Here is a 12,027-nt window from a genome sequence, read left to right as displayed (position 1 = left end):
CAATCAAGCTGATAGCAGGAGTAAGTTCTAAACTATAGGAGAAGCTCTCTTTACTGACCCTCATGTAACCAACTCATCCCAGAAGCCAACCTCTCCATTCTCTTGTAAATAGCTAGTGCCCAGGGCTGACCGTGTGCCCCAAGCCGGTCACCTCCTCCTCACCTCCGTCCTTGCTCTCTCCATTTGAGAGGCAGGCTTCGAAGAGTCAGGCCCATTTGTTCTCAAGCCGTTTTTATGCTCTTAGAGCTGGTGTTTTCCTTACAGATTTAAATCAGTATACATGAAGGATTGAAATAGGCGCACAAAAGAAAGCATAGTTGTTTTGATAAAAACTAAGCCAAATACACTGAAAACGCCAAATTCCTTTAAAAGATACCTTCACATTAGGTGTGGGTGCGACAAAATTATAAAAGACTGAGAAAAATTATAAAAATGTAAAAAAGATTCTGCACTGAGATTCCTCTGAGGATATCAAACAAACATCACTCCTGGTTTAAAGAAACTAAAACTGGAAATTGTTGATCATGAATTAATTATAGGTGTAGCTTCTGCAGACCATAAGCCAGGGAACTCCAATCAGCAAACTCTTTCTTTAAGAAACTTTTTTTTAAGATTAATTATTTATTAGAGAGAGAGAGAAAGAGAGAGAGATCGCACATGAGCAGGAGGGGCGGAGGGAGAGGGAGAGAGAATCTAAAGCAGATTCACTGCTGAGCTTGGAGCCTGAAACAGGACTCAGTCTCAGGACCCTGAGATCATGACCTGAGCTGAAGCCAAGAGTTGGACCCTTAACCGACTGTGCCACCCAGGTGCCCCCCAAATTTTTTTTAATGGAAGATGGCCTTGGTAATGTACCCCCAAATCAATAAGTGACTGACATTCAGATTTGAAGGTAGAACATTTGATACAACACCTACAATGAAATCTTATTATTCAGCCTTAAAAAAACAAGGACATCCTACGATATGCAACAACATGGATGAATATGAAGGACATCACACTAAGTGAAATAAGCCAGTCACAGAAGGACAAATACTGCGTGATTCCACTTGCCTAAAATATCTAAAATATTCAGACTCCTGGAAGCGAAGAATGGCAGGTTGGCATTCTCTGGCAACCACAACGGCATTGTGGTTGCCAGAGGCTGGAGGAGAGCAGAAACTTGTTACTCAGTGGGTGAAGAGTTTCTCTTATGCAAGAGGAGTAGGTACTAGAGGTCTGCTGTGCAACATTGTGCCTATAGTTTAGGGATACTCTATTGTGCACTTCAAATTGTGATAAGAGAGTGGATCTCATGTTCAGTACCCTTATCACACATTTTTTTTAAGCAGCTTTGCAATAAAAAGTTTGATACAAATGTGTAATTTTTGAGTGATTCAGTGATCTTGCCTTTTAACTTCTCAATTGACAAATAATCTATGGGCTCCAAACCTGTCAGGTAAGAGGATTACTACTCTAGGCTTAACCCTAAACTCAACATAAATTGCAGTTCAATTTGGAATACCCCATGGGTGCCAGGAATCCAAGACCTGTAGACTCTGGAACTTGAAGCCACATTTCTTTCAAGGCTACAGTGCAGCCCCTCCCCTCTCCCCACCCCTCACTCTGGCCTCATTTCAGTTCACTGCACTGCACAGTTCACTTTGGAGGCCTGTCTAAACAGTCCAACCAGGATCTGAGCCTGGACTTTTTCTGGGTAAGGAAGCATGACTTCAAGCCTCCCAAGCCCTTCTCCCCACTCCCATCTTCTGACCAGGCTCAACCTGCCCAGAGCATACCAGACTAATGAAACTTGGCACCCTGTGGGCCTTCCTAAACCTGTGCTGAGTGAAATATCTTTATAAGGCTTTCTTAGAGCTTAACATAATGAATGTCTTCTGGCTGAGGTTCAGTTCAGACAGTGTCTTGCCAGGAGTGTGTAGAAAAGCCACCGCCCCCTTCTCAAAAGGACACTTGCCCCATCTCATCCTTGCCCTCCATGTAGACCCTTAGCCCCTCCCCAACCTTGAGCAGGGTCCACGGGGCTGGCAGAGATCAGCTTGGAGGACATGGATCCCTTCCTTGTGGAGCACAGGAGCCAGAAGACAAACATCCCAGCCCAGGGGCTCAGAGCAGGTCTTATTTATGTGTCCACTTGTTTTACGCAGCTGACTTTACTGCACATTATTCAGACCAGTGGTTCCAAGTGGTTGTTACCAAGTTTGTAGGACAAACAAATCAGTAGGAAGGTGAGTTTCGAAACAGACAGTGGCAGGGATTTTGGAAAGGCTAGCCCACAGCTTGTGACCTCCCCAACAGCACTCACACCTCCCCAGGCTCTCCCAAATCCAACAAGCAAGATCCAAAGAGCTGAAGAGAGCATAATACTAGGAGAGCTCTGGCCAGACCACCATTACTTAGCTTGGATTCACTCATAGGCAGCTTCTTTTTTTCGGTCTGTTTTGTGTTGAAATTAATTTGGAGGAGTGCCTATCAACTACACGATAGGATTGCTGTATGGTGAGTACTGCCCATAAATGTCTCTAGTCGGGGGAGTCTATTTTTTTTTTTTTAACACAATGTGAAAATGCAGACTCTGAAGCAGCTTCTGCTCAGTTACCCTTCAGAATTAGGTGCACATCCTTCTTCCTATGTCTGGTCCTACCCAAAAATGTAAGACATGTAGATTTAAGTTGGGGAATGGCTGTTGCAGGAAGAACTCAAGCCACGGTTTCCCCTCCCAAGGCCCGATTTCTGCTGCAGAAGAGACCCATATGCTAATAAACTGGTATTGACAAGTGTGATGGATGCAGCCAGGTACTTAGTGCTGGGGAGCAAAGTTGATTGCGTTTTACAGTCTGTGTATTTCTCTGTTTATTGCCTGTATTTTGTCATTAAGCAAACAGGTCCCTAATATAGCAAATCTCTCTAATCAGCAAAGCAAGGGAGAGAAGAACCAGAAGCATCATTAATTATGACCATTTGGCTGCAGCCTGGACAGTCTGTTGCTATTGGATTGGGCGACTTCCTCTGGTTTTATTTTCTGGAGGTAGAGCAGAAACTGGCTCCCCTTACGTTCCCTGCCCTGCTGGCTGACAGCTGCCTAAAACCCCGAGATGAGGCACTGACTTCTCTACTGAAACGGAGTCCTGGAGCAGCCAAGGCCAGGCTCTGCGTCAATGTGCTTCTAAGTCTCCGATTCCCTAAACAGAGCAAGTGTGCTGCTCCAAAGCCTGCTTCATCCCCAAGGCTCCAGGAGAGCCTACTGTGGGCAGAGCTCCTATGTGGGGGCTGCGGCTTGAGGGGTGGGGGTGGGTGCTGGACCGAGGGCTCCCAGAGATGTGTGTGTCTGTGCCTTCTGAACAGGAAGCCTATTGGCACCGGGGCAGGTTTTCCAAATGCTAATCACTGGGATCAAAAGCAGGAGCGTCCTCATTCTGACTCCAGGTAACAGAGGTTAACAGCATCTAATGCATTTATTAACCCTCTGGTGCCAGAGACTGGGGAGGTCTGGCCCTACAATTACAGTGCCGTGGAAATCCTATTACCCAACGTGCCTGGACTAGCAGATTACTACCGGTGACAATTTTTTAACCCCGCTGGAAGGACAATGTTTAGGAAGTGCCTGAATACAAGTTCTCTGGTTTTCCAGAATGACAACAAGGCTGCTGGGCTGGAGATGGTCCTCCCCTGTCCCTTTCATCCCCCCATCCTCAAGATGAAAACCCCGTGGTACTGTGGTTGGCTGGTGCTGTTTCCCCTCCACTCAGAGTCAGGTGGCTTCCCCCCTAACCGCAGAAGTCTGAATTCGCTGCTAGGAAACATTCTTTCATAAAAGAGATTAAAGAATTCATTTTTCAACATGCTGTACTGGTGGTTAAAATGGACTTTTAGAAAAATGAAATCCACTCTCTTCTTCCCTTCTTTATCCTTTCTTTTCTTTTCTTTTTTTTTTCAGGAGATGTCATATTTTAAAGCCATACTGTCAGGTTTGGGGTCTAGATAGGTCCGGGCTGGCCATGCTCTGTGCTGGGTCCCTGAGTACGTCATTAATGAGCAGGGTGCTGGGTCCACAGACAGGACCTTGAGCCGGCACTTCCATTATTCCACCCTTAGTTTTACTGGTTTAAAACTCAGCAGTAAGAAGTCCTCTTCTGGTTTCTAACTTACCTTCTACCTTACAAGATCTCAGAAATTTTGTTTGTTTTAATTTTCCTGGGACCATCCCAGTTTTTATCACCTGAGAGACAATACTGAAAGTGTGTAAGTACTCTTTGCAGTAGTTGAAGATGTAGGCTACCCTGTAATTCTGTGTTTATGTTTATCACTCCTGACTAGCAAGACAAGTGATAGCTTGATGATGTTTCCAAAAATGCTCAGGATAAAAGCCCTAAAAATGTAAAAATAACAGGTTGCTTAGGCTTCTAAAATGGGCTCTAAAAGCCAGATTTTCATAAGTGGTCTCTGGATTTGCATAGCAGATTTCTGACCCTCAGTGTCACTGGAGGGATTCAGACTGCACACAGGACTCCTAAGCCTCCAGCCAGCTAGACAATACACTGGTCTTAATTCCCAGGCTCTGCCCCTCCATCTGCAGCTTATGAACCCTCACAGGCACCAGCCCCCCAGGGTGGTGGGGGGCACCACCTGTACTTGATGCTAGTCAGTCCAGGCAGCAGACCCACTGGCTCTCGTAATGGGCACTTCAGGTTTGATGTAGGATTGGGGAAAAAAAAAAAAAAACCTCATGTCTATACATGATCTTTTGATTCTGTTACCCAGAATAACAATAACTGGTATTGTTAAAATGACAATATAAAACAATATAAAATATTCCCAATAACTGGTAACATCTGCCCTTCGCTTTCTTTTTTTATTATAAATTTATTTTATATTGGTGTTCAATTTGCCAACATACAGAAAAACACCCAGCGCTCATCCCATCAAGTGTCCACCTCAGTGCCTATGCCCTTTGCTTTCTAATCAGATTCCCAGACCTTCCTGTGATCCATGTGAGGTTCAGGTAGAACTCCAGGATCCGCTCTGCCTCTGCAGTGCTGGGAGTTTCCACTCTAATTGGGAAGCTGTGTTAATATGCCATGTAAGCAGAGTATTTAAAGGCCGGTGTGCATGCACTGCTAAGCTTCTGGAGTGCTAAGTGCTTCTTTGGGTTGGGAAGGCATTTAACAGGGGAGAAGGCATTTTCTCAAGAGTATTTGCAGGGGCCTGGATACACACTATTATCTTTACTCTGCAGGTTATCTACTTATGCCAATGAGAATGGCCCTCAAGGCAAGAACTTGGAGATGCTTCCTCCAGTTATTGTGAAGCCAATGGGGCTACAGGGAGACAAGGCCTCACATTGACCATTTCCTTTAGGTAGATGCCAACGGGATGCCTGCTTTGGGGGAAAAAGAGCTCAGAGATTTCAAAGACCTGAAGCTGGTCTAAATGTTTTCTCATGTGTGATGGAGCAATAATCCCCACTGTTTCCAGATAGAAGGCAAGAGCCTGCATGCCTGTAAACCTACATGCAGTGTGAAAGCCTCAGTGACCAATGCGGGTCAGAAATCTACCTCTACAGATCTGGAGTCCCCTAAAACAGTCTGTTAAGACAGAAAACTTTTCTTATCCATTGGTAGGAGCCCCTTTATAATGATTTAATAATGACGGGCATTGTTACTAGTATTTCAGCAGATTCCTGAAGTGACTCAGTATGGCTAATGAGTATGTCAGATTGTATAAACAGTGAGTAAAACCCTACATATCAGTGCTAATCATACAGACCAGAATAGGAAGGAGGGCCCCTCAACCCTTCGAACTTCTAGGCCTATGGTTTAGGACACAGAGGCATAGTTTAGCTATGACCACAAGCACAGAAATAACTTGAAGGCACAATGTGTCCCAGACTAGAAGTCAGACTGCTTTCTCTGCACATTTTAGTGAACTTCTTAGTTATGCAAAGGCCATTAGCAAGGGTTTATGTCTTTTGTAGATTATGGCCTAGCAAAGAAAAAAGAGAATGAGATATTTTAAGGCCATTTTGGTATCTGGGCACAATTCCAATCTTGAACAGAAATAAAACATGTAAAGTTCTGTACATTATTCTCTGCAGGTAACAATGCAATGGACCAGATTTGCTATTACTATAGATTAAAAGTAGGCTTTTGGGTAAGGTTCAATTCCTCTTCTAATTTCTCCTCTGATCCTCTTATACATAACATTTAGTGACCTTTGAACAGCCTGGGGATGCCTGACAGTGTCTTATTTCTTCATGGCTGTTTAAAGGTTTCTATTTCATATTCGCAGCTGGCATATGCAAATATAGGTAAAGATTATGATGCCTCCCAAGTAGCATTATGGTCAGTAAATTACTCCTTGGGTGAACAGGCCATCATCATCAGCCTAGCATGTCTTCAACGAGTTACAGAAGTCTTCCTGCAACAGACAGCCTGCCAGTTGCCATTCACTCGGAGCTGGGTGCCCAGACACTCCTTGATTCAAGTGTGATGCTTAACCAGGGTCATCCTGTTGGGACATGAGCTCTCTGTCTTTGGTGTCAACAGACACTTGTTTTGGGGGAAGGAGGTCATTGGAGGGGAGTTTGTCATGTGGATTTGGGGGCAGGTAGAGCATGAAGAGTCAAGCATGCCAGGATTCCTGGGAAAAAGCACTGTAATAGAGGAAAGAGCACATTTTCTTTCAAGAGTTTTAGAGACCTGGTCTGTATCCTGACTCTACCAGTAAATGGCTATGTGACCTTGGAGAAGTCACTTAACTTCACTGCACTCTGTCTTCCTTTACAAAACAAAAGGGCTGTACTGGGTCAGCAGTTCCCATTGTCACTGTTTAAGTGATGGAAACTTCCCTTCAACTCAGCTGTCCGGTAGAAGCTCAGTGGGGACTAGTTCCCATGTGAGGAGATGGGGAGCTCAATGCTTTCACTGCCACTGCCCCGGAAGCAATTGTGTGATTACTGGATCTGGATCCATAGCACCCTGCACAGTTCCTCCAGGGGATCCATCTGTAAGAGTCCCTGCCCTGTGCGAGAACTCCTAAGCCACGAATGGGTTACTCAACTAGAAGACAGTCCCGTGAGCCCAGAGACTATATCCTTTGGCTCCTATCACCTGATACCTAGCTTTGGAAAATAGCTTATCGACTGAAGCAATGAATAAAACAAATGAACAAACAAGCTTCAGGAAGACCTATCTCTCTATTACTAATGAAGGAGGATTTTTATTGCCACGTTTTTACCTCAAACGCACATCCCCAAAATGAACATTCAGAGATATACATGAGTTCCAAATATGGATGACCTCAAAACTTGAGGTGCCTGGGTGTCTCACTCAGTAGGTTAAGCATCTGACTCTTGATTTGGGCTTAAGTCATGATCTCAGGATCATGAGCTCGAGTTCCATGTTGGGCTCGACACTAGGCATGGAGCCTGCTCAAGATCCTCTCTTTCCATCTACCTCTGCTCTCCCTTCCTATGTTTTCTCCACACTCTGGCCCTCCCTCTCATACTTTCTTCCCCCTCCCCTCCCCTCCTATCTCTCAAAAAACAAAAACAAAAATAAAACTTTGTCTTTAGTAACCTAACCTAGTCTTGGGCTGCCCTTGCTAGCCATCAGCCACAGGTAGCTACTGAGCCTTTGAAAAGGGGCAGGTCTGATATGAGATGTGCAATGTCAAATACGCCAGGTTTTGAAGAATTAGTATGAAAAAGAAAGTGTAAAGTATCTCATTAATGACTTTTTATATTGACTGCATGTTGAAATGATAATATATTGTGTTAAATAAAATACGTTATTACAATTATCTTCACCTTTATCTCTTATGTGGTTGCTAGAAAGTGTAAGATTATGTATGGGCTTATCGTTGTGACTCACATATTTCTATCAATGGCCCTGCCCTATACAACTAAGTGATGAGTGAATCATCAGTAATTATTATTCTGTACTGTTTATGAGTGATTTTATGTGTGTGTGCATGTGTTTGTCTTTCTGCAGGCACAGAAGCTGAAATCCAATATGTCGGGCAGTACACACCTCTGTCTTTCTGATGTAAGTTGTGTTTCTCCCTGGGTCTCCCTGCATTTCTAGAGACAGAATCCTTTGCACCCCTGGTGATGACATAAAGGCTCAAAGACAATGAGGTTTCAGATCTAGGAAGACGATCTAAGGCACCCTCCATGTTTCTGTCCTTTGAGCCAAGTGAATTCTTCAGGTCCCAGGGCACAAAGTTAGACCTAATGTGGGACCCAAGATCCTCATCTCAGAGTTCGATCCAGCACAGATACTATTGTTCCAGTGCCAGACTATGTGACCATAGTCATGTAAAATCAACCAGCACAGAGGACATACAATAGTTCTCACTGCTTACCAGATGTCCTCTGTCTACAGATCCTTTGACCTCTGCAGCACCAAGAGGTACTGGTAGCTAGAGCGGGACACATTACTCTTCCCATTTTATGGGTGAGATGAAGGATCCTGTCCTGTGCCAATCATTGTGGCGGGTTTGGCATTATGAGGCTGAGGGAGTGCTGTGGTGGGGATAGAGTCACCCATCTAGGGAAGGATAGCTGTGCCAACTGGAAGTCTGAAGGTTGGAGTTCTGGTGTGGACTCTCCAGCTGATAAGTGGGGCAGGCTTCTTTGTCTAGAAAATCTAGAGTTGAAGGGGCAAATGGAGATAAAAGTTGCTGACTGCCCTGCTGGTCTCAATGCGATTTGTGGCTCATCTCTGCATGAACTGATACTTGCCTGGACCAATTTCCTGAGATGAATCTTCCTGCCCTTCTTCAGTGATGGTGAGGGACAGTGGGCTTCCTCCTAAGTCAGTATGAAAAGGAGAGGCATTCCATGTTGCCTTAGCTGTGGAGAGAGCCGGAAGGTAGGCATGAAGGAAGACGCAAAGTGGATTTCAATAATCCGTAGTGGAGGAGTGCGAAGCAGGTGTTGGCCAGTTTATCATAAAGTATATAAGTGTATTATATCCAGTTCTCACCCAGATTCATGATTCCTTTCCATAAAACTACAAGTCAGTGAATGAAAATCTCCATGGTAATATCTTGAAGGGTCAGCTTTGGTGAGTGGTACAGCTAGTTGGAGGTGAGGGTGGGAGAGAGAAAGAGTAAGGTTAAAATACACTGGGATAGGAGGAATACATGTGGGTGACAATGAAAATATTCTCTCTTACAGCGTGATTATGAAAAGAATGGTCTCTCTGGTCCTTCCAGCCACATAACCACAAAATCAATGGCTGCTCCTCCAAGCTGCGGTCTGAGCCCACTGCTGGTTCTGGTGGTAACCGCCCTGTCCACCTTATTATCTTTATCTTTGGCAGAAACATCGTAGCTGCATTGAAAAAACAATATGGACATGTACAAAGACAAAAACCAAGCTATCTGTTTCCTGTCCTCTTGTATATCTGAAATTCCAGTTTTAGGAGCTCATTTGAGACACTGCAAAAAGTTTGATCCAACTGGAACTTTTTGTTTCTTCTTTTTCTTTTCTTTTCTTTTTTTTCTTTTCTTTTTTTTTTTTAAGAGATCTTCTTGTGATCCTTAGGGCTTCTATGGGATACCTTATGCAGTGCTACATTCCATATTGAAAAGGCTTTGGGGCATGCTGTATTGCAAAGGGGCAGTTCGTAAATTTGGCTGTAAAACAAACTGGGCCTGTGTTTGACATGATGATGATGTTGATGATTTTAACACTTTAACTCTGGCCTTTACTAGCTAAAGAAGGACTTCGTATTTCTAAGGAATCTCCCGTATCTCATGTAACGGCCTTGGTTTCTGATGACATCACTTTAGCCTAACATGGGTGCAAGCTTATTTTGTCACAAAGCAAAGATTCTCACCAAGAGGATCTTGGTGGACTTTGTGCAGACAAGCTTGCACCAGTGCTCACCTTTCTATATGCACTAGCATTTTCCACACTGTTTGTGTACTGTAAACAGTTCTACACTCTCGTACCAAACAAATGACACCTGTCACATCAAAATGTTAGTGTCTGTCTTTGAATCAGAATAGAGGGGACGAGTGTGCATGAAACTTCGCAGTACCTTGATTACTGAATGACACTCTCCTAAGCCTTACCTGAGTGAGAAGCCCTTTAACTAACAAGAGTCAAATATAGCTGACATGTCATTCTAATACTCTTTACACGTATGAGGTTATATGTAGAAAAAAAATTTTACTACTAAATGATTTCAACTATTGGCTTTCTATATTTTGAAAGTAATGATATTGTCTTCATTTTTTTACTGATGATTTAATACAAAATACATGGAGCTCGTTTTCCTCTCGTAAGTAGTGTTAGCTCCAATATTAACTTCACGAAGACAGCTTTTCAAAAGCAGACTCCGAGGAGCCTCATGCTTTAGCAGAAAGCTCTGCATCACGTTACTGTGGACAGGCAAGAGGAAACAGAGCAGCCAAGTGTTGTCTTTTATCATTTCTTGAAATGCAAGCGTGCATACCCGTGAGGAAACTGATGGCCACTTGTAAATGCCCTGCAACATCTGATGGCACCTGTGCCAATTGACACAATCTAGTACCTTGGTTTTCATGTTGCTTGACAAAGGCAGGTTTGACTGGGCTGGAGGACAGGAACATGCTGCCCTCTATTCTGAAGCAGATCTGTGCCAGGGTATAGTTCTTTCCTAAGGGTTGTCTTGACTCTCAACGATGATGACCTGGTCACTGTTGAGAGTGATTTGGTTTGAAGGTCATCAGGAATCTACTTGCATCTTGTTATGTGTCCTCCATGACAGACTGTGACTGACTGTGGAAAGAAAGGCTACTGGATCAAGAGGACCAACCATAGGTCTATAGAGATGAGTTGGCTGGCAGAGATACACAGAACAGAACAGGACTTTGGAAACAAGGCATCTGGCTTGTTCACTGCTCATCATCTCCCATCATTCTCATCCTGAAGTGCACTTTTGAAGTCTGGTTGATGGTGACATTCAGAATCTACAATGATCGAGTGCTAGGAGCCATGCTTCTCCAACACTGAGTAGAGAAGAGGAGAATCCACCTGAATAGAGTGCTGGGAGCATTAATCTCCCCACATCAGTAGAGGGGCTGGAGGAGGAATCCAAGGTGCACAGTTCATACTGACCCCCTTTGCCCGCTGATGTTTGCCTTGTAAGAATTAATCAAACCACTGGGGTGGGAAATCTATTCAACCCAAGATAAAGGCATAGTCTTTTAGCTCTATTGGTGTTTGAAGTACATTTATATCCAAATGTTAATAAACATAAATGTATAATACTACGTACCGAGTTTTTTCAGTTCAAAATGTTTTCAAGGAAAATTCATCAAACAAATTTGATTAGTGAAAGGTTTCCTAAAGACTCTTACTTTGAATAAACACATTAAATGTGTCGAAATATTTGGAATTCCAGTCATCTATGAAAGCATATCTCTTACAGAGCATATTTTGTTTTGATTAAGGTATCTCTGTGTATCTACACTGAACTAATTGCATATAGGTCTGATTCTATGTGATCTACTGTAGAAAGCTATTGATTCCTTCTGCAGTAAACAGCGGCTGTAATTAGCTTCAGATGACCGAAGAGGAAATAGGAGTTATCAGAGCTAACAAGGTAGCCTTCGGTGAAGAACTCGGGGATGTGCAACACATAAATTACATTTTGGAAAGCCTCATCTATCAGCAACAAAGATCTCATTTTTCTTTACAGATAGAAGCATATTAGAGTTACCAAATTCTAAATTTGAAAATAAATTACTGATTAAATAAACAGGGGGAAGGATGTTCAATGACAACACGTTAGAGAGACTCTTACAGATTCATGCCAAGTCAAGTGTTTCTGCCATTCAGTGTGATTCTCAGTTTAACACAGGGAACCCAAAACACCATCATTTGCCCCAGGACACTAAAGCAAGCAAGTGACTTAAACCTTTAACTTACTTGTGCAGCAGGGCTGACAGCAAAAATGATTACTTCCTATCTCTCAGTTCCTGCATTGGGGTACCAGATGCAAGGGCCTTCTGCTGGGGTTTGGGCCTCTTGCA

The 12,027-nt window shown here is 43.5% G+C and overlaps 1 protein-coding gene across 6 annotated transcripts in view; it reads left to right on the top strand.

Moving 5' to 3' along the window:
- GFRA1 (GDNF family receptor alpha 1) overlaps nt 1-11,381 on the top strand; it is a 203,553-nt gene extending 192,172 nt beyond the window's left edge. For all 6 annotated transcript variants that reach the window (XM_072740188.1, XM_072740191.1, XM_072740186.1 and 3 more), the window contains 2 exons: nt 7,992-8,045; nt 9,182-11,381. In XM_072740188.1, coding sequence (XP_072596289.1) covers nt 7,992-8,045; nt 9,182-9,337 — 210 coding nt within the window. In that variant the 3' untranslated portion in view covers nt 9,338-11,381. The remainder of the gene's footprint in view (nt 1-7,991; nt 8,046-9,181) is intronic.
- The last annotated feature ends 646 nt before the right edge of the window (nt 11,382-12,027 follow it).

The sequence above is a fragment of the Vulpes vulpes genome, chromosome 15, assembly GCF_048418805.1.
Source record: "Vulpes vulpes isolate BD-2025 chromosome 15, VulVul3, whole genome shotgun sequence".
In the NCBI taxonomy this organism is placed as follows: Eukaryota; Metazoa; Chordata; class Mammalia; order Carnivora; family Canidae; genus Vulpes; species Vulpes vulpes.
Note: the sequence above shows the minus strand (reverse complement) of the source record. Positions and strands in the feature narration are given on the sequence as shown.